A 23907-nucleotide genomic window follows, 5' to 3' on the forward strand; every position below is an offset into this window, starting at 1 on the left:
TGAAACGGGATAGGGACAAGCGAGTGTCCCCTCACCTCCTGAACCATACCAGGCCGTATGCCCTCAACGTTTGGGGGGTGCTTTGGGGCTGGGGGTGCCCTCAGCCTCCCCACCCCAAAGTACCTCATCCCCATGATGATAAGGGCCTCTTCCCAACAACCCTGGCCGTCGGTTGTCAGGGGTCTGCGGGCAGTACACAGGTTTGTAAAGTAGTTTATTAAGGCAGCTCCGGCGTCTCCTCCGATTTTCTTCCCTCTCTGGCTATTCTGCCTCCTCCGCTGATGTTTTCTGCCTCTGCGGGTTTTTCTCTCCTCTCCAGTTCTTCTCCCTCTGTCCGCTGTCTTCTGCCTCTTCCGGGTCTCCTCTCTGAGTGGTCTTCCCCCTCTTTTCTTCTTCCGATGTGGCCTTGACGCACTCTCCTGGTGTAATGCTAGATCCGCCATGTTCTATGACTTATAAAGATATGGGACGGGGCCATCCGGTGATGTCACATAGAGGCCACACCCCCTTATGAAGTCACCACCATGGGCATGTTGGGGCGGTGATGTCACAAGGGGGAGTGGCCTCTGTGTCTTTATATGTGATGTCCATGTCTTTATAAGTGATCGCACACAGCGGATCTGTTATTACACCGGGAGAGCGTGTCGGGGCAACATCGGGAGAAGACCTTTCAGAGAGGAGACCCAGCAGAAGACAGCAGACAGAGAGAGAACTGGCAGAAGACAGCAGACAGAGGAAGAGGAACCGGTGAGGGCTAGAAGACATCAGCGGAGGAGGCAGAAGAACCAGAGAGGGGAAAAAAAAATCGGAAGAAATGCCAGAGCTGGCTTAATAAATGACTTTAAGTGAATGGGTAGGGGTACAATGGACCCCATACTCATTCACATAGGATGGGGGGGCAGGGATATGGGGCGCCCTTGTTGCCCGCAGACCCCGACAACCAATGGCCAGGGTTGTCGGGAAGAGGCCCTTGTCCTCATCAACATGGGGACAAGGTGCTTTGGGGTGGGGGGAGGCACAGAAGCCCGGCAGGTCAGGAAAGGGGGTGGGGGTGCTCGCTCATCCCCCACCCCCTTTTCTGACCTGCCGGGCTTCGTGCTCGGATAAGGGTCTGGTATAGATTTTTTTTTTTTTACATTTTTTTTTTTTCTTAATTTGGAGCGGGGTTCCATAGATTCATACCAGTCACAAAGTACCTGCCATTTTCCAGATCAAAGTCTGATCCCCGTTCATTGAAGTCGGAAGGATGTCGAACTTCAAGTCGCAGGGCAAAGTTGGATCCACAATCGTACGACAGTCGTGTTGTACCAGTGTGCAACAAATAAATAAGGTCCGTAAGTGTGACATATATTTTATTGTTGGGGGGACTGGTGGACATCTTCTACAGACTATGAATTGGAAGTCCGTCCTGTCTGGAAAAGTCCTTGTGATCTAACACTGAGCCCCCTTTTACATCAGCGCGATTTGACATGTCAAATTGAATGCCAAATCGCATCCTATTGCATCAATTCAACGCAGATTTTGCGGAGCCGCACTGATTTACAAAAATTGTTCCTGCACTACATTTGACGACTTTGGGGGTGATTTCAATAAACATCTGTGCAAGAACCCGCACAGGTATCTTTCAGATCACCCCAAACTCGCACTGAAATGCAGGTTTGAAGTTGTGCGAGTTCAGCTGAATTCGCACAATTTCAAACCCGCGTTAAGTGAGAACATAGCATATGTGTTCCATGAGACACAGGTGATCTCTAGTCTCGAGTTGTGTCCAGAAGTGATTTTAGTGATGATTTCAATGTTGTCTCATTAGTTTGCTTTATGTGATATTTAGCAACTCAATAGTTAACGATGGCCAGCGGGGATGGATTTAATTTTTGCCTGTACTGTACGTGGTATTGTTTTTAGGGAAAAATGAAATCAGATTCTGCGTTGTGATAATTTATTCCAGAGATTAAAATGCATGAGCGAGCACATCTAGGTTGGATGGGATTGGAATCTGCATGCTAATAAGTACAAAAGATGGAGGAATGCGCCATACCGCATTTTAAAATCGAATGATGAAAAGCTGCATTGTGGTGGTCCCCTTCATAGTGGGGGAGGGAGTTAATCTATGAATTTCAATGTCCTACTGATGCCGGAGCAGCAATTAAAAGGATGATATCAAGTGACTAATCTGTTAGTTTAGTCAAATATTTGCTGTTTTTACTTTTTAATTAAAGGGAACAAAAGGGCAGGGTAAATGTTCCGTTTTATTGTCCTTGTCTGGGATGTGGGTTGTTTGAGCAAAGTATGAGCCATCATGTCGGCTTACTGAATTTAACCCTTTTAGTATGCTAAAACTTTGATTTTATACTTTTCAAAAAGTTTTCAGAACTAGGTAAGGACTGTTTTTTGCTCAGTTTCTTTCTTCAGATTTTTGCTTACTATTGTATTTGGTTGTAAAGTTTGTTTTATATGCTATTAAAGGGTTTCTTATAGCAATGCACTCAAAATGGTGGCTGCACTTGGCCGAAAACCGAAAAAAAAAATTGTTTTAAATATTTTTATATAGAATTGTATTTTATTTGACTTTTTTAAATTAATATCATGAATTTAAATGAAAATTCATTTATTGTCGGCCATTATTGGTACCTTTAGCGCAAGAAAAGCTCAAGAAAAATGTATCCCTTTAAATTCTATGCATGTCTTCACACTGGTCCTTTTCACTTCTGTTGTTGTGGTGTTAAAAATCTTGCTTGCTGCGTTTTTAATCAGTTTAAAAAAAAAAAAATGTACCAAAATGCACCTTCCTATTGAAAAAGCAGCAAGAATGCACCAATAACGCGCTCATGTTATGGTTTTGAGCCACATGAGCTATGAAAAACCATAAGCACAGTAAAATTGTGTCATAATTGCAGTAAAAACGCTGAGAATTCGCAGCAAAATCTGATGCTTTTTTGGCGCCATTATCGGCACCCTTTTCTCTTATCTGCAAAAGGCTGATAACACAATTTTCAGCTGATATGTTTCGGCTGCCAAAATTTTGGTGCATCTTCAGTTTCTTATTCACTCCCGTTTTGGCCTATCAAATATACCATAGAAGCATTTTTTAGTTTTATCTATTTTGGTAAATGCTAAAAAATTGAGGTTTATCTTAAAGAAGAACTGTAGTCTGCCCATATAATTTGTAAAAAAACAAAACAAACAAAAAAACAGCTTTGCCATTCTGAAGCTTCCCTCCAACCACTTTGCATATTATTTTATATATACTGTGATTCTGTACTTGCCAAATATGCTGCAGAAATCCCCCTCCACCTAGTCTGGCTGCCACCATTTTAACTGTGGGCAGCTGAAGCTGCCAGACAAACAGGAAGTGGGCTGTATAAGGTATTTACTGGCAGAAAAAAAATGTTTTACTATCCAAAAGTGTTAAAACAATGGGCAGGAGATTAAGTGGAATGAAAGATGAAAAAAATGACTGAAGGTCCGCTTTAACCAGCAATCTTGTCAGCTGATAACGTCTCTGCTCTCGGCCTGTGCCGCACATAGTCCTGTTTCTATTGTCCTGATCCAATTGAAGTGTGTTACTAGTAGAATTGTCAAGTGAAAATGGAAAAATCTTGACAAAAAAAAAAATGCAGCCACCACTCCATAGACCTCTGGTATTCTGCAATACTACAGTTTTGTTTTTGTATTTGGATATCTTTAACCACTTGGCTGTCAGAAGGTCTTACCACGTTTTTTTGCTATTCAGCACTGTGCTATTTTAACTGGCAATTGTGCAGTCATGCAACACTGTACCCAAATTATACTTTTATAATTTTTTTCACACAAATAGAGCTTTCTTTTGGTGGTATTTGATCACCTCTGGGGTTTAAATTTTTTGCAATCTAAATGAAAAAAGACTGAAAAGTTTGAAAACCTTTCTTCCTACTTTCTGTTATAAAAAATATCCAATAAATAAAATCAAATTAATTCATACGTTTAGGTCAAACTGTGTTCTGCTACATGACGTGTTTTTTATTTTTTTTTAATTTTTTTTTTTAACAAAGAAATCAGAGTAATGCCGGCCATACACGGTTCGAGTTTCGAAAAATAATTTTCTTTCGAAAATCGTATGAATTTCGCACCATTAGTGGGATGTAGCAACAGCCTATTTTCGTACGAAAATCAAATTTGAGGAATCGGACATGTTGGAAATTTTTTGAAAAACAAACAATTTTCTAATCAATGATGGGAGAATTGTGAGAAATGTAATAAGAGAAGAAAATTTTACGGTGAGAAAAGAAGATTCCTGGTCACAAATTATTTTTTGTAGCAACATGAGGTGAAATTGAAGGCTTGGTCGGCCGAATTTCGAAAATCAATGGTGGTACCATCGGATCACAAAAAAACGAACTTTCTGATTTTTGAAAAGAAAATTTGTTCGAAATTCGACCATGTATGGCCTGCATAAGTCTGTATTTGGTTTGTGCCAAAGCTTTTTACTGTCTATATGATATACATTCCGGAATTTACACAGTTATAGGCGCAATACTGTAATGGTGGCGATCAGCAAATTCTAGTGTGACTATTAAAGGCTGGAAGGCAATCTGGTACTAAGAGGCACTATTTGGGAGAGTCACTAACTGATCACAAGGTCGGGTGGGCTGTGTGCATGCGCTCCCCAAACCCGGAAGAAAGGCTGTGAATGTATTGTACCTTGTCTGGCCTGCAGCTACTGTCTGCCCTCAGTACTGTGGGTGGGAAGTAGTTAAATTTTTCGGAGGAAAGGTTGGACAGTGTATGGCAGGGCTGGCCTAATCCAAAGAACCGTGTAGGAGGTTTGCCAAAAAAGCCTGCACCTATAGAGTAAATGAACCTTCCACTGAATGTGGGCCACATAGCCCCATCAGCTATGTTTCAAATAGTTTTTTAGGTTCTTCTGGTGGCATAGGAGTTTGCAGATATTGCAGTGCCCAATTTTCTCAGTGAGAGGTCTGACCATGAATGGGTTACATGACGGGTTGATTGATTAATATCTGGAGAGTGTAAAATCTGGTGCAGCTCTGCACAGAAGCCAATTACCTTCCATTTTTTTTTTTTTTTTTTTTTAATCGGCTTAATGTGGAAGTAAACTTCCATCTCTGATTTAAAATAATGAGGCTTACCTATAGGTACTGTAAATATCTTTACTATACTTGCAACCGATGACATCGGCGCATGCGTTCTGAAGGAATGGCAACCCGGGCAGTTCCTTCAGAGCCCTGTACTGTAAACGGTGGCTCCCATGTGCATGCATGGGAGTGACGTCATCGCGGCTTTCAGCCAGTCACACAGCTGGAGTCCGCGGATCCGGAAGGAAGATGGGTGAAGACGGCGACATTGCATCGCTGAAATGCTTTGTTTTCAGGTAATATATAGGGTGTGAGTATGCAATACACTTGCACATTATGCCTTTACCTTGCAGGTAAGAAAAAAAAAAAAAGTGGTTTACAACTGCTTTAGGCCTCTTTCTCACGGATGGACCGTTCAGATCCGCCTGTCAGAGGTTTTTTTTTTTTTTTTTTTAGGCGGACCTGAACGAACGCTCCATAGACCTCTGGCAGTGTTTTTTTTTTCTCTCGCCCCTGCCTTTTGAACTCCTCCTGAACGCCTATATGTACATGAACACATACACTAACCTGCTGGGGCATTTAGAGGCAGGAAAAAATGCCAGTCTGTCTAGTGTGCATGCACCCATGCAGGTAATTGTAATGCTATCATACTTATGTGTCACTTTACAAACTATTCATTTACATGAGTCCCTGCCCTCAAGGAGCTTACAATTGAAGGCCTTCTCTTACATGCACACAGATGCTAAGCCGATAACCTACCAACATGTCTTTGGAGTGTGGCAGGAAACCAGAGAAAATCCACAGAAGCACGTGGAGTACATGCAAACTCCATGCAGATAGCGTTCTGACCAGGATTTAAACCAGAGACCCCAGTGCTATAGTCAGAAGTGCTAATCACTAAGCCAGCGTGCTGCAGCATATAGATCCCACAAAGTAACATTTTATGAATCCTTCTTCCTGTATTTTTTTTTCAGATCTTTTACCTGTTTTACAGCTTAAAAATATTTAAGGAATGCTTTATCAGGAACTGAGAACACATAAACATCTTTTGAGAAATAATAAACTCTGTGAAATATATAGAATGTTTTGGAATCTGTAAAGCCAGATGCAGGCCTGTCAAACATGTATACTGAGGGCAAGTCCTCTAATGTTTAGTCTCCAAACTCTACTGCTTCCTGTACTGCTATTTATTTGAGCGCGTGATGTCATCGCAACCCAGAGCGATGTGGGTTTGTAAGCGGATACCAATAGCTCAGGCATTTTTTTTTTCTTATTACCATGAAATGATTGCTGAGCATAGCTATGTATCAGGTGAAAGACCTCAAGCTAGGAGTGTTGGTGGTTTTGCATTTGTACAGCATATCACTGTTGAAGTTCTTGCTTGTCAGGCACCAGAAAAAAAAGAATAATTTTTGTTTGACGCGGTATGAACAGGTCTGCCAGGTTTTATAGAACGTGAAGAGCAGCTAACTGGCTTGTTGAAAGTAGAAATAGTAGTGGGGCCCCCGTTTCTGTATCTTACTCTTTCTTCCAAGTTTGGCCTAATATCCCAATGTCTGATGCGAGACTGCATAGCAATATATAAATTAACCCTTTCCGAGGATGAAAGACCACATTCCTCTCCTATGTTCTACTAGGAAAGATTACAGATCTCATTCTAGACAATGAAAGATCCAAATTCTTCTACTTTTTAACATGGACCAGTTCCTAAACAGACTGGATCATTTCACTGTTGTATGTACATATACGTACATTTCAGTTTATTGTGGATTGTACCGCAGTGCATGAGCACGGCGTGCTTTAGTACATCATAATGCACAAGTGTAAGCAATCTTTCTTTCATCCCTTTCCAAGTTGCAAGGCTACCACCCAGTCTTCTGTTTTTGTTTTCTACCAGGGGGAAAATCCGGCATCTGGTGCCAGCTTTGGGGTTTTTTAGGTGGCTGAGCTGCAGGCAGTCCCCAGTTTTATTAGTTAGACATTTATAGCTGCGCTAGATGAGCAATAGTTTATATATAACCACAGTTCAATATGTGTTATAGATAACCAACACATAGGGGGTTATTTACGAAAGGCAAATCCACTTTGCACTGCAAGTGCACTTGGAAGTGTAGTCTGATATTTCAGGGTAGATCTCAAATGAATGGAAGCTCTGCTGATTTTATCATCCAATCATGTGCAATCTAAAACGCTGTTTCCTTGCATGTCCCCCTCACATCTACAGCGCCTTTACTTCCAGGTGCACTTTCAGCGCACTTTCAAGTGCACTTGCAGTGCAAAGTGGATTTTCCTTTAGTAAATAACCCCCATAGTGTGTCCATCACATCATGTAATGCTTCATGTTCAAACTGGCTTCATTATATTCCAAATTAACAGAAAACACCCAAGTGCTTCTATCTTTGACACAGAACACTCACCAGATCACCATTGCCCTATTCACCATATGGGTCATCGAGCACTTTTTCCCTTTTTAAGGGAACTGGGTCCCATACCAGCAGCTCAGTCTCCACCTCCAACAGTCTTCCCTCAGGTACAGATGGAGCTAAAAAAAAAAAAAAAACCTTGCACGATGTAAAATCCTCAATTAAAAAATACCTTTTTGAAAACATAAAAATGCTCACTCATATTCTCAGGTACATGGCTTTGCGCTAAAAACAACGCTTAAACATAGCAAGTCCTCCGCTGGACATACATGATCAACAGTACTATTCTAACTCTCACCACAGCAGTCATCAGTGGGATGCCTTCACCTCCTGTCCAGCTCGCCCAGACGCAGTGTTTCGTTGACGCATTCAGGGGGCGAATACGTCTCTAACACTTTGTTGCTCTGTTTCCCACCTCTTTGTTGTATTGCATTTGGGTGTCCCAATAGTCTGATTCCTGTGGCCCTTAATGGACGAGAGAAAATTTTTTATTTTTGTACTCGTCATAAACCCCTTTTCTTGGAGTCCATTGAGGGACACAGGCCTCCCCCCACTGTCTTTATTTTCATGCTGTTATTGCTTTTCTACCAATCTGATGCATCATTGTTGTAGGTTATAAAGAAACAAGATATTTGGGGGGCACACCCTAAAAAATGCATAAAGATAGTGCATAAAGACCATACAACATAACAAAAATATTACAGCAAAACTGACCTTTACCTCCAGCAAGGCTTTTTTTTAAAAAACACCTAGACATTTTCAAAAAACATTATCAAAAAATATTATCAAAAAATATGGGGATTTGGTCACACCATATTGCTATATGGTGCTTTAAACCCACTTACTGCGACAAAGTACTCCATGATTAGTGGGTCCTACACTATCCATAGATCAGGAAATCCTGCTTCTCTGAACCATGGGAGCTATACTTCTCTATATGGGAGAACATGAGGTCTCCACCATGACACAGGTGGTCACTAATGAAAGGGAATGGGATGCATAGCAATATGGTGTGACTAAATCCCCATATTTTTTTATGTCTTTTGAAAATGTCTAGGTGTTTTAAAGAAGCCTTGCTGGAGGTAAATGTCAGTTTTGCATGTGTGCGCTGTAATATTTTTGTATTGTAGGTTATTCGTTGTTCTGGGGTTGGCTTTTTTTTTTTTTTTTTTTTTTTATAGCAAGTGCTAATTTCTTCTGTATGCCGCAGAATAACCTGACAGTCTAAGAATTCCTGTGCCCTACAAAAGGATTTTACCATCATTTCAAAATTCCGTTTTCAGTTGCATTGTGCTGTGTTGTAGGAAAACATTGTAGTACCTTTTTTATTTTCATGTTTAGGCACATTATTGGCCCATTCAAAGTGAATGTGTTGCCTAATGCAATATGCCTCATTGCACAAAATCATCACTATACTAATACAGTATATAGGTAGATTGGACTGAATTTAAATTTTTTCATAGAATTTACTTAGATAACCACTTGGATAACCCAGCCTCCTTTTGAGATTTGTTGTTTACAAGTTAAAAACAGTTTTTGTTTTTTCGCTAGAAAATTACTTAGAACCCCCAAACATTTATACATTTTTTTTATAACACCCTAGAGAATAAGATGGCAGTCGTTGCAATACTTTGTCACACCGTATTTGGGTCGTGCTAATGAAAATAAAAGTACTTATTAATCGTGCAAGAACCAGCATTGTTAAATTTAGTGAAAAAATTTATATAGTAAAAAATAGTCCAAATTCTAAGGGTTGTCCTTCCAAATTCGTAACGTGTCCTTCAAAGTGTTAGTATCCACCACTACCAAGTAATGTGCTGAACTTAAACCATGTAAGGTGCATTAGAAGAAAACACCTGGAGACTTTAATCCTGGTGGCAAAGTGGATTGCCTGTCAAAGGGAGCAAAGGAAGGTGAGCAGAGAGATTACTGGACTTGGACACCTTTCACACTGAGGAGCTTTACATGTGTTTTTGTGCCTGTGAACTGCCTCTTCTGTTGCCCGAGTACTTTCACACTGGGGTGGTGCACTTGCAGGACAGGAAAAAAAAAGTCCTGCAAGCAGCATGTTTGGGTCGCACTTTGTCCAAAGGAGTGTAATGGCATATATGTTTGAAGTGGTCAGAGTAAGCAAGAGGTCTATATTGCATATAAGAAGTGAGAGAAAAAGATTCTGGCCCCACACATATAAGGGGCTGTCTTAGTGGCATACAGGGTAACTGGTGGGGTAACTTGTGCTGCTTGAGAGCATTTCAAAAAGTTAGGGACGTCCAGGCCACCCTGGCACCCATGCAAATACATGTTTTTCCTGGAAATTGGCAGGCTTCGATTTTGCCAAATGAAGGACATGATTTTGAAAGAACCTGACAAAAGGAGGGAACAGGGCAGGGAGGATTCCAAAAAGTATTGGAGTTTAGGTAGAATGATCTTTTTAATCAAACTATTACTTCCCATCCTGGAGATGGCGTGTTGGGTCCAGGATATTTTCTGGGTCTTCAATTTGCCAGTAATGGGCAGCTAGCTGAATATAGTTCAGAATAATGGCATGTCAACTGAATCCCTAGTAGGTATTCCAGTTTACTAGCTCAGGTGACGTGGAATGAGAATTTAGGCATAGTAAACACTACGTTAGTAAGGACATATTAAGGGCCAATGACTTTTCCTCATAGACATATAAATTTGAGATTTAGGCAAAAAAACGGAGAGTGGATATTGGGTAAGAATATAACAGGTTGAATTCGCTGAAGTAGTGAATCACTGGAAAAACTGACTTGAAAGTTGGGGTGCTGACAGTTATACCATGGATATTGGGATTCATCTTGATAAGGTGCACTAGCAGTTCTAGGTAAAGGGCAAATCATATTGGAAAAAAGCCTACTTGACTTATTAATAAAGCAGACCTTCCATTTTCATGGAACATCCACTTTATCCAGAGTACACATCAATTTTGTTACCTGCATGACATTCAGTAATGGTTCACGTCTTCCTGCCAGTGCCCACAAGCCCTACACTAATTTCTCCCTATGCACTTTATCAGCAGCAGTCCTTATGCTTTCCATATCACAGCTGAAGCACTTTAGTATGGCTTCTGTAACCTCATCCTTTTATAGTAAGCGGGCTAGCTTATCCAAAAAGCCCCCTTATTAGCCCTTCTAAGCCAAATGACCTAAGCTCAAAGGCTGGCAGTGCATTATGTTACTATGGTAAATTTCTGCAATCGTTTTGCAGGGTCTGTGAACCTCGAATATTTTAAGATTTGCCGTGGCAATTTCAGACCTAATCCCTAGCTTCAGGAGATACGTCACAATGGGATGCAACCATCGTTAAAAAAATTAAAAATTAAATGGTTTGATATGCAATGCTTTAGTACCGCAGCAAATGTCTTTCAGATTTCATTCAGGTTATATTATTTATTTATGTATTTATTAAATTTTTTCCCCCTTTATCTGTTCTATGGAAGGAAGGGAGGACTTCTGATTTCCCATATGAAAGCCGTGGAATTGTCTGACACCTCCTGCCTTGAAGATCATGCTGAAGATTAATTGCCTCTGTCCTCCAACTGTTAACTAGCTTTGTCCCAACTTTGAAAACTCTATAGTTTTATTTACATAAAAGCAGCTGGTGTAACATTAACCTTTCACTACAAATGACATTGTTACAAAGCATCTTCACAGGCCCTCTCTTCAGACACCTTGTACATTGGGGCTCACTGGGTTGCAAGGTCTGAGGACCTGCTCACACGTGAAAATTAAAAAAAAAAAAAAAATTCTGTAAATCCCCCCCCAAAAAAAGCAGGTCTATTAAGATTCTGCATTCTTGGGCCATGGAGTATGTTTCATTATGCCAACAGATGCACAATAAACCGTTCCCTTTTGCACCCTTGTCTAGTGCAAGTTTTCATATTAGCGAGCTATACAGTTACTGCTAACATCTTTGCATATTTACATAATCAAAAACATAACGTATGATTAAACATCTCTTTAGCCTCTGGCTGTCTCTCTTGCAGCAGGTCCCAAGTCTCCAACTACACATATGGTATGTCTGCAGGCTTACCTTTACTGAACTATTTAGTAGACCGGCACAATTAATCGTTAAGATTTTTTATTTTTTTCCCCTTTCAATCTTGATTAAGCATTTTCCCGATTCTTTCTATGCAGAGAATTCTCTGCTGAAGCCTCCCCCGTGCTCTGGCTATGGTCCTCCTCCTCTGTGCTTCTCTGGTCCCTCAACCCCCCCCTCCCCCATCCTCCTCCGGTCCCCCATGTCCCAGATCTTTCGGGATGGAGAGTGGAGGAAGGAGCCAGGAAATGTCATTTACCGTCTCCCTCCTTTTCTGAATGGACAGTCGGTGATTACTGACTGTCCATTCATAACTGAGCAGAGTAACCTGTGTTTACGCTGTCTCGGTTTATGAATGGGGAGGAGCCTCTGTCTCCTGTCCATTCATCTCCAGTGCAGCTGAGGCTGCTGAGTAAGGTACTGGGGGGAATCTGTGTCCTCAGTCCCTTTCAGTGCCTCAAAGGAGAGATGTCAGGGGTTTGACCCCTGATATCTCACCAAAGCTCATGCTGCCACCACCATCGTTCACGGTGGATACTTGCTCAGTGCTTCAGCTCCTAATTGTCTCTCCATTTCCAAGTCGGTATTATACAGTGCAGGGGATTACAGGAGGATGATATTGAGGCAGTTTTCTGTACACTTTTTTGTCTTTAGAATTGCAGTTAATATCTTTCTGTATAAAGGCAGAGCTGTATTAATTGGTCTTTTCTAATATTTACCTTTTAAGTTCACCTTTCAGTTAAACCACGTGAATTTTAAAATCTCTGTAGGAGCTGATCCTAATTTCCCATATCTTGTCGCAAAATAAATATTTTCCTGCCTAGCTTGCCATGCATGGTTGGCTCTCCATATTGGTTTCAGGTTTAGTTTCTGCTTGGTTACAGCTATCGATTCTGGCACAAACCGCACTTCCCATGAGCTTCCGTAAACCCGTCTCCCCTGGTGGGGCAGTCAGATTGTGTATATCTCTGAATAACTAGACTGCGGAGTTGGGTTATAGAAAGTTTAGCTTTTATCACCCTGAAACAAACATGATGCTTTGTGCATTGTTTCTTTATCAGTGCTGTCCGATGGCTTCTCTACAAATGTACGAGGGATACAAGAGACATCCTGTACCAGCCACATCAAATGTGCTGAGGTCAGTGCTACCAGGGTTTGCAGTGGCAAATCTTTTGTTTAGCATTACAAAAAAAAAAATAAAGAAAAAAAAAAAAAATATATATATATATATATATATATATATATATATATATATATATATATATATATATATATATATATATATAATATATATTATTTTTCCAAATCCTATAACTTCTGTTGGTGGAAATGCTTGTTTAGCTCTTCTTTTAGGATCTTAGAATAGGCTCTTAATTAGAATGTGGCCCAACTAGTATTGTGTTATCTCCTCTTCACTTGAGCGCTGTACAGCCCAGTACCTGATCCAGCTCTTGACAGATTGTGTTAGGTTGATTCATGTTAACTATGTGCATGTCTTTAAATTTCTAAACGCCTAAATCTGACCTCTAGGCAGACAACTTATTCCAGCTATTTATTCATTAATAATGTAAGAGGGTGTGAGTCAATATTGTTCACATTCTATTTCTATTATTTAGAAGAGCAACAGTAGAAAACATAGTTACGGTATATCATTTTTCAACATGATTCTCTTTTCAATACATGTATTTCAGTGTTCCACAAGCTTGTGTATATCTTTTGGATAAAAAAAAAAAAAAAAAGTCTTTGGTTGGTCCCTTAGCCATATAGGCACTGTTTCTTGCACATGTTGGTCAGTGGAAAATCAACAGCCTCTTAAAGCATTGTTAAGTGGGCCAAACAGACCAAATCCAAGGGAGCGAGATTTCATCACACACATTGTGATGAAAGCCTTCAAAGGATTTCTGCTCCTATATTATAGGTATATATTAAATAATATTAATTAAAGCCGCTATCCCCAAACTAGGTATAATACCTCTAGTGCAAACAAGGAAAAAATGTGATAGGGGGCGCTATATGACTAACAAAGTTTTAAATTTTGAATATACATAACCTTATTTTAGTAAACCTAGATATATGCGCTGCCACTATTTAAAAATTGTGTACATACCCCTATGTATTAAACACATGTACAATTTGTGTATGCAATATTGCAATTATCAACCATATCTTTACAGCATGTGCTGTGCTGAAAAAGAAGAAATGGGAACAAAATGTCCAATGTAAAAACACAAACGTTTTTCTTCCACGGTTGAGATGAACCACCTTCACTGACTACGCTGTCACCCAAAGTGCTCTGTAAGTGGATGTCTGCTTACCAGATTGTGTTGACCTTGTTAATTAAAAAAAGTTCAATTGATCCTTAGCTCAAGATAATGCTTGCTGCAATTAGATGGAAACCGTAGAAGGAACCTTTCCTCTCCCCCAATGTGGGAAGGTTGGTTACGTGACTCTAGTGGAGAAAACTGACAACTGCAACCTAGCTATGCTGTCAGTGGTGTCTGGGTCACAAGACAACCGTAACTATTCTAGTAACCCTGGAACACAGCAGTTAACCAATTAACCCAAGTAAAACTGAATTGTCGGGTGGTTGCAGAAGCATACTTGTACAAAATGGCACATATACATGGTATACTTGCCAATGAGATCACAGTTCCTTTTTTGTAATACTGCAATCATCTCAGATTATATGTTTGAGCCTGGCACCTTCCTTCTTCGGCCGATGAGTAGCTAGTGATGAACTCAAGAACTCCCATGCATGACACTTGACTAAGCTGTTTGGTATCTTAAATGTTGCTAATAAACAGATTTTTTTTATTTATTTTTTTTTTTTCAAAAGAGATCTACAAAGTATTTATGTGCCCTTCTTTAAAAATCCAGGCAATGGTGCCGGTTCCAGCACTTGTAGCACTCGGGTCGTTTATTCGAATCTCAGCCACAATGCCACTTGCACGAATTTTGCATGTTTACCCCGTGTGCGGGATTCCTCCAGGTATTCTGCTTTCCTCCCACACTCCAAAAACATGCTAGTAGTTTAATTGGTTCCTGTCTGTATTGGCCCCAGTATGTCTTTGACTGTAAGTTGGGGGTCTTGGATTGTAAGCTGCTTGAGAGCAGAGACTGATGTGAAAATTGATGGCAATGTATTCGTACCTGTAATGACTAATAATAACCTTGGGTTGCAATAATTAAGGACTATGGTATCATTTCCCTACAAAGCAGTTGACGTGTGTTTTTGCAGCGTGAAGCCAACACTGCATATTTTGAGTAATTGTTTATACTTTGTACTTTAATTTACATTACTGACCTTTTACAGAAAGAGTGCTCCTCAGCTTTTAAACTATCCCCTTTTAAAATCCTTGTGTGTGTGTGTGTGTGTGTGTGTGTGTGTGTGTATATATAGGAACTTTTTTAAAAAACATCCATACACAGAGATGGACTGTACCAATGTTGTGCTTCAAAAAAAGTTGGTGCGTAAAACTTTTTTCGCCTGAGCATCCATTAAGTGTAATGAGCTGGTCATTTACAAGCAGGGTGAATTATGTGGATGTGTAAGCCCTTGTACACACGGTCGGACATTCTGATGGAAAATGTCCGATCGGACCGTGTTGTCAGATAATCCAACCATGTGTGGGCTCCATCGGACTGTTTCCGTCAGACTATCCGACCGACAAAGTTTTAGAGCTGGGCTATAAAATTTTCCGACAACATGATCCCATCGGACTTTGTCCGATCTTTTGTAGAAAATTCAGATCGGACAAAGTGCCACGCATACTCAGATCAAATTACGAGACCAAAGCTATTGGCTACTAGCCTGAACGTAGTCTCGACGTAAGGAAATAACGTCCTCACGTTACGAACGATCGGATATTCCGACAACTTTGTCTGACCGTGTGTATGCAACACCAGTTTCGGACAAAATCCGATGGATTTTGTTGTCGGAATGTCCGACTGTGTGTACAAGGGCTAAGACTTTGCATTGCTCATCCTCTCTTATGTTGCATTTTTCCACTCCTTTAATAACCTTTTCTTGCCACCTTCTTTACATCTGCTGTGACCTTACACCAATCCTTTACACTAGACCAGGGGTCTCCAAACTATGACCCTATTTGTTTAGGAACTACAGTTCCCATCATGCCTAGTCATGTCTGTGAATGTCAGTTCTGCAATGACTCGTGGGACATGTAGTTTTGCAACAGCTGGAGGGTCATAGTTGGGAAATTCCTGCACTTCGTTTGTTGGCAATAGACCTTTGTAAATGTGTGGAAGACATTTGTTGGACATTGAAACATGATGGGTATCTGTTGTGCCTTCAAAATGATATGTTAAAACGAGCCTATACCGTAAATAAAAATATTTTTTTTTTTTATATAATTGATCTGTGACTTTATTTTTGAAATACTGAAATTTGGGGAGTTTTTTTTATCCTTCTTATATGGTTAAATGAAAATATACTTGGTATTGCACACACACATCTTGGAGATAAAAATGGGGATTCAAATATTTTAAAATGATCTCATTGGTTTAAAAACTCATGAATTCGGAAGTATGAATGGCATGAGTATCGCCAAATTAAAATTTTGGTCAGCATTTCTTTGTTATCAAAATAATCTTTGTTGATAAGTGGGCCCTGCCAGTGATAAAAATACTGCTGCCAGGCACCCCAGGAGCCCAATGGCCTGGCCTTCTAAAGTATGCCAATCTTCACTTTCAGAGAAGTAGTTGCTGAGGAACAGCTACAGAACCTTCCACCATACATAACATCTGAAGCCTTTTAAGAACTCCCTTCACTGCATAGTGAGATGCTTCATGTAAGTTCCACAGGTACAGATTGTCAGGTATTACACACCAATAATTAGTCTGATAACCGAACCTTATATTACAGTAAGAGATTGGGGTTCCTAGATCACCAGATGACAAATACGGTGGAGGGGACCGATGTACTGTGAAGTTGTTAGAGGGTAGGCTGTTCTGTAATGGACAGGTCCACATGAATAAATGTCTTTGTATACACCTTTTTTGTGTGTGTATGTGTACACACAGTATTGTGCTTTTTCTGTAACAAGGAAACAAAGGTCTAACTAAACACTTACCTTGGCTTCTACCTTAGCTTTAGATCTCATGACTTCACTGCTGTTATTTGCAAGGCTTTCTTAAAGGGTGCCAAGTAATTTTTATTGTTCTCTGAGCACTTTCTGCATGCTAATAAATGTTTTCTGGAGAACTGAAGTTATGGCCTATTGTTCAGTCACACATTTTAGAGAACAAGGAATACCTTTCAGCATCTAGTCGCATGTGCTGACACTGTTCTGGGTCATTGTCCCATTTAATGGTAAACTTCATTGTCGCCGACTCATAACCCTGGCTTTCAAAATCGAAACATTCGATTTTTCTTTGTGTGTTTTTTTTTTTTTATATATATTATTATTTTAATGGAGAGTTTAACAATTACTTTGATATGTCTTCTAGTAAATGGAGTTTTGCTCTAGGTGCTGAATAGAGTTTCCACCTCATTGCTTTAATTTGCCATATTGCTGTTCGCAGAGCTGGAGTCGCTTCAAAAACCAAAGTTTGTAGGTATTACGCACTCTCATTTCAGAAGTAGTGCTGATCCCTTGAGCAACCAATCACAGAAATTAGCACATTCATTTTTGTGTAGGGTCTTCAGGGGCTCCAGTGCAATTCTCTGTGGGGGCAAGAGGACAAATGGAAGGTACATGGTGTATCATGGAATTTTTTCACACACTATATGGTTAAAAGTATTGGGAAACCTCCCTTCACACGCACATGAACTTTAATGGCGTCTTAGTTCGTAGTGTATAATATTGAGTTGGCCCACCGTTTGCAGCTATGACAGCTTCAATTCTTCTGGGAAGGCTCTCCAAAAAGGTCTAGAAATGTGTCAATGGGAAAGTTTGACCATTCTTCCAAAAGTGCATTTGTGAGGTGAGGCACTGACGTTGGATGAGAAGGCCTGGCTTGCAGTCTCCGCTCAAATTCATCCCAAAGGTGTTCTACTGGGTTGAGGTCACCCCCAAACTCGCTCATCCATGTCTTTATGGACCTTGCTTTGTGCACTGGTTCAAATCATTTGGTGGGGGGGGGGGGGATTATGGTGTGGGGTTGTTTTTCAGGGGTTGGGCTTGGCCCCTTGGTTCCAATGAAGAGAACTCTTAAGGTGTCAGCATACCAAGACATTTTGAACAATTTCATGCTCCCAACTTTGTGGTAACAGTTTAAGGATGGCCCCTTCATGTTCCAACATGACTGGGCACCAGTGCACAAAGCAAGGTCCATAAAGACATGGATGAGTAAGTTTGGGGTAAAAGAATTTAACTGCACAGGTTGAATCCTGACCTCAACCCGATAGAACGCATTTGGGATGAATTATAGCAGAGACTTCGAGCCAGGTCTTCTTGTCCAACAGTGCCTGACCTCACAAATGTGCTTCTGGAAGAATGGTCAAATATTCCCATAGGCACTCTCCTAAACCTTGTGAACAGCCTTCCCAGAAGAGTTCAAGCTATTGTAGTTGCAAAGGGCGGGCCAACTCGGTATTGAACCCTACAGACATACTGGGATGCCATTAAAGTTTATGTGCATGTAAAGGCAGGTGTTCCAATACTTTTGACAATAGTGTGTGCTTGTGTGTGTATGTATGTATATGTGTGTGTGTGTGTGTGTATGTATGTGTATATATATATATATATATATATAATATAATATAATGTAGCGGCGGCTCCTGAAGAGCATGCGTTTTTTCTAAAGTTAAAGTTGCCTGAACTCCGTTTGGTTTGGGTACAATTATCATCTAAATTGGGCCTCTGCATCAGTCTAACTAGACCGTGAGATGTTCAGCCTGGCCACAGGGGCCACTGTCTCTTCTGACAGGTTTTGAACTATGGTCTGGTCAGGTGCTTAAGTTACTCTCTCGGAGCCTGCCCAGTGGGAGTGGCGCTCTCGCTGTTCCTTCTGGGAGAGGGTACTTAAGATGTGGACGTCACTTGGTTTGGGGTGCGGGTCCAGTATGATGTGCTAACTACATGGTCCTGGTCCTCCTGACCAGCCCCAAGGAAGGCTATGGCCTGGGGTGAAGATCCACCCGACTTTAATGTCTCTGGGCTGGCTAGCCCAAGGCAGGGAAACAAAAAAGAGGATTCTGAGTTGGTTGGGTGCCGTCTCCGGTTCGGGAGAGACCCAGTGTACTTCAAGCATTCCAGGGGAGGACTCCTCAGAACACAACGTATGAGTTGGTTTTCTTAGCAGGAGCCTGGAAGGGCTGAAGTAACCGAGAGAATCCGGTCTTGTGGATATCGCCAAGCAGGCTGAAAGATCCAGGTATCCTACAAGTGTTCTCAAGCTTAGTTTTCCTACATGTTCTGCAACAACGTCTGTGGCAGAGACATTATCTTGTACGTTTTACAACAACGTCTGTGGCAGAGACTTGTTCCTGAGTAAGCACCAAGTTGGTTGCTAGGCCTTGTGAGAGGGATTTTCCAACCTGAGTGATCATCCAGCTGCGAATGGCTATTCTCTGGATGCAGTCAAAGTAAGCAAGTTCTTCAATGGTACCTGAACTTCCATTCCAACCCTCTGATCCCAAGTTGAAAGACTGTTCAATTGTCTGAGTTTTACAAATAAAATCCATTCAAGTGGATCTATTGTCAGTCTCAAGTTACCAGGCCATTTACCACGGGACATCCCCTAGACGTGCAACAAGGAGAACGGAGGGTAACGGTAAGCCCAAAAATAACCAGCAGCTCCTTCGGGGGTTAGTGCTACATATATATTATAGAATTTGCACACATGCACTGTACATTATAAAACCTACTGGCAGATCTATTTTTATCTTAAAAATTAAAATCCTCTACTACATAATGTGTTTTACCATTCAAATTAGTTTGTACGGAACCTGATGTATATTCCATGGGTGTAGGAGCCAGTGTGTTATGGCGTGTGTGATTGTATATGCATGTCTGTGATCTGTACAGTTTAATGCCAACATCAGATTTCATCTTTGGCTGTGACTCCATACAGAAATAGAAAGGTAAACATAAGACACATTCCATGTTGGGTAAACATTTTAAAACAAACCTGTGACACATCCCACAGGCTCCACAAGGAGCCCCTATTTCAGCGTCCAGAGCAAGGTTTGAACCTCGGCGAACAGCAAGCGGATTGCTAACAATTTGTACAGTAGCCAGGAACCAAAGGCTTAATTTAAAATCTTCCAAAAGGGGATTGAATAAAGCTAATAACTTTTTAATTGCAGACATCCAGCACTGGAAAATGTAGATATTAAAGACTGTTTCATTTGTTTAGTGAGTTTTTATTTTTTTTGTTATTCTCTACATTAAAAAACGCAATCCTTTCTTTTTCCGTTCTGCTAAATCTTTTACTCCCCTTGCACAGTGGGTCATCCAGCAGTAGTGCGTCCCTCCTGGCACTTTAGTGACGTGCGTTCTGATACTTTGTCCCTGAACAGAAAGGATCCAAAACACTGGTACCACACAGTACAGGTCCAGCCCCCTCCATCCCCAGTCTGCCATAGATTTTGACACGCTGTCTGCATCAGGGCTGGACGCTGCGCCTGCCCCTCCCGGGCACGTTTTTGCTGAACACCCCAGAGTGCAAGGGGTCTTATCAAGTTAAAGCTAAACTCCAGGATAAGCAAATACAGTGTGTGTGTGTATATATAATAAAAATATATATATAAATATGGCATGCTTATTTTTATTTGAATATTGGGATTTGTGTATTTCTTCTAGATGTGTGCAGTAATCAATTATGAAACTTTGCCTCTGTGCTGGAACTTCCACTAAAGACCAGTCACTGCTGCTCTCTTCTTGTGTACGGTGACTGGTCTGGTCTCCTCCCCTTTCTGTAGCTTTATGCAGGCAATCATTGTGTATGGACCTGCTGGGTCCCTCCCACAGCGCTGCTTTCTGCACAGTGATATTGCTACTGTCACTATTACAGGGTAAAAACTCGGATTGCAAAGGTGTTTGGCACTACTCAAAGTGAATGTATATCCTTTGTGGTTATTGAGGAAAATATATATGCCCAAATAAGTGGGCTGTAAGCTTGAAACATGGGTTGGTACTATTCAGTGTGCATTTGCATGCTTCCCTGGGTTTGCAAGTGTTCTTCAATCCACTGTAAACATTCTGTGTACATGGGGGTTCTTAACTGAGAGATGGCTTTGTTTTTTTGTATGCTGTGTTGATTGAGGAACAGAAGGTGATTACTAGTATGTGCAAGTTCAGTGCTAGTGGTGAGTTACTGCAGTGTGGGGGGAGTTTCATGCATTCAAATATAATTAAAAGTAGACTATCACACCTATTGCCTCTACTTTGAGTGTCGCCTGTCGTGTCTTCTATAGTGTGCTTTTACCATTCTGACAAGTCGTCGTCCTCCCTCCTCCCCCTCAAACCTCCTCGCCCTCCTCCCCTCCTATCCCCTCCCCTCCTCTCTCCTCTCTCCTCTCCTCCCCTTCCCTTCCCTCCCCTTCCCTTCCCTCTCCTTCCCTCTCCTTTCCTTTCCTTTCCTTTCCTTTCCTTTCCTTTCCTTTCCTTTCCTTTCCTTTCCTTTCCTTTCCTTTCCTTTCCTTTCCTTTCCTTTCCTTTCCTTTCCTTTCCTTTCCTTTCCTTCCCTCTCCTTTCCTTCCCTTCCCTCTCCTTTCCTTCCCTTCCCTCTCCTTTCCTTCCCTTCCCTCTCCTTTCCTTCCCTTCCCTCTCCTTTCCTTCCCTTCCCTCTCCTTTCCTTCCCTTCCCTCTCCTTTCCTTTCCTTCCCTCTCCTTTCCTTTCCTTCCCTTCCCTTCCCTCTCCTTTCCTTTCCTTTCCTTATCTTCATTCTCTTCCTCCTCCTTCCTCCTCTTCCTCTTCTTCCCTCCCTCCTCCCTCTTTTTCTTTGCAAAAAGTATCCTGTTCTCTTTGTATTGCTTCCCTTTGTGTGAAATCCCTGGAGTTTCTGCCAGTCCCTCTGCTTTCTTAAAACTGACCACACTAAGCAGGAGAACGCATCATGGTCAGTTCTCTAGCTGTGCTGAGAACTCAGCCTACTCCTCTCCAAAGACCAGACTTGTCCTGACACCCCTTCCTCCCTGCACAGCCTTTTCATTGGGAAGATCAGTGTGTTGCTGTTTCTCCTTCCCTTTTTTTTCATATCTGCATACAAATGTTTTGCATTTTTTATTTCCATTTTAAACTGAATGAGTAGTTTTTACAAGGTTAGGGTTTACGTATACTTTAAGTGACTGCTTGTGTTTCATATCACTCTTTGCTTTATTTCAGAAAATCAAGACAACTTACACCATGTAGTGCACGAGCGTTTGGGAGATTTGCTGCGAGTGCTAAAAGCGGTGATCAGCAAACATCAAACACTTAATTCAGTGGATATCCTAGGAGCTGCAGGAACTGTGATTGCCAAGGTGAAAGGTAAGTCATGGTATATTACTATATAGTAAACAGTCACGCAAACTACTGATATTACTCTAGTTGTTTTTAGGATGCATTAGCTTTAAGTTATTAAAGCAGAACTTCAGTAATTTTTCATCTTTCAATTTATTAAATCTTCTGCCCTTCTTCTTGTTTTAACTTTGGATAGTGAAACATTTTTTTCTGCCAGTGAATACCTTATACAGCACACTTCCTGTTTCTTGTCTGGTAAAAAGCCTAGACTTAGGACATTATGCACAGCTCTCTCTCCCGAGATGAGGGCGCTCTGAAATGAGGTATACACTACATTTTTTTTTTTTTTAATAAATCATACGGGGACACAGAATTAGGGGACAGCGCTGATGATATAAAGTTGTAGATGCTATTCCAGCAGCAGGATGGGAGGAGGCGGGCCTTGCCACTAATTGACAGGGAGGGGGGAGGAGCACAGAGGACAACAAGAGAGCTGCGGGTGACTAACCGGTGTGAGGGCTCAGCAGCCATGATATATCGTGGTCAGTTTAGAGGGGCGGGTAAAGCCAGTTAGGAACAGACAGGTATTTCAGATGATGGGGTCAAATTGCACAGCACAAGCAGAGTGCTGTATAACATGCGTTGTTTTTAGGGTAACAAATGCTTTAATTACTGGCATGTACAAGCTCTTTTAACAAAAGTATTCAGAGAGATGGAGAACTTGTATGATTCGTTTAGTGCTGGAGTCTGCCTTTGCCTGACTTCCAGAAGCACTGCTTCAGGGCAAGTACCCCATTGTGGTATGCTGCACAGGTTTACTCCTTCCTAACACTAGCACTGCTTAGAGAAGTTGTACAATGGCCTCCTCCAGTCCAAGAATGGAGCCTTAAAGTGCTATTAACAATTGTTTTGTGTTTTTCTTAGTTTTTTGTATTAACAAACCTGTTATACTTACCTGCTCTGTGTAGTGGTTTTGAAAAGAGAAGCTCCGATCCTCTTCTTTTTGGGCCCCCCACTGGCGCTCCTGGCTCTTTCCCCCTCGAGCAGTGCCCCCAAAGAAAGCTGTTTGCCCTGGTGCCACCATGGCGTGCTTTCTCCTGAGCCGCTGCTCTATGCATCCATAAGGGCACTTTCACACTCACAGCGCCTGGGCGTTGGTGGTAAAGCGTTTCTTTACCATAGTTTTTTGCGCTGCTTTTCAGCCGCTAGCGGGGCACTTTTAACCCAGGGCTAATGGACGAAAAGGGGTTAAAATTGGCAATTTGGCAGGTGCTGCCCATCGATTTCAATGGGCAGAGGCACTTTTAGGAGCTGTTTATATACCTGAGAACAGAGATTGTGATCACTTCTAAAAAAAAATAAACAAAAAGCTACTTAAGTTTTTATGTGTACATACAGTGTTCAGCATAAAGGAGTACACTCCTTTTGAAAATGTAAGATTTTTTTTTTTTTTTTTTTTCAATGGTTTTTATTTCAAGTTTTCACATTTTCCATAATAAGCAGAAGTACAAGATATATAAACAGTTTCGTAGTGATATTTTTTAACATCACACTTTAAGGCAAATATAAACTTTCTATGATATGGTGCTGACATATCACCCTCCGAGATGTTATTACCATTATTGTTGCTACTCTCGTGGTATTGTAGTGGGGTCTGTGTCTAAGCTGAATTAACCGTTTTAGATTTCATCGTGATGACCCACTTTTTGTCAGCCCAATTAGGGGTACCCAAGAGGAAAGTTGTCCCCAAAGAGAGGTAGTAGAAAAAGGAAGAAATAAAGGGTTAGAAATTTAGAATGTGACCCCCATACCCCAACTTCCGCCCCCCACCGGTCCCCCTACACCAATACAGCCCTAGAGCAGTGATGGCGAACCTTGGCACTCCAGATGTTTTAGAACTACATTTCCCATGATGCTCAACTACACTGCAGAGTGCATGAGCA

General features: G+C 41.2%; 1 protein-coding gene across 3 annotated transcripts in view; it reads left to right on the forward strand.

Moving 5' to 3' along the window:
- ARHGAP29 (Rho GTPase activating protein 29) overlaps positions 1-23907 on the forward strand; it is a 216350-nt gene that overhangs the window by 92613 nt on the left and 99830 nt on the right. For all 3 annotated transcript variants that reach the window (XM_077452882.1, XM_077452883.1, XM_077452884.1), the window contains one exon: positions 21848-21991. In XM_077452882.1, coding sequence (XP_077309008.1) covers positions 21848-21991 — 144 coding nt within the window. The remainder of the gene's footprint in view (positions 1-21847; positions 21992-23907) is intronic.

This window comes from Lithobates pipiens, unplaced genomic scaffold (assembly GCF_037356315.1).
Source record: "Lithobates pipiens isolate NorthernLeopardFrog02 unplaced genomic scaffold, aLitPip1_a1.2 Scaffold_23, whole genome shotgun sequence".
Classification (NCBI taxonomy): domain Eukaryota; kingdom Metazoa; phylum Chordata; class Amphibia; order Anura; family Ranidae; genus Lithobates; species Lithobates pipiens.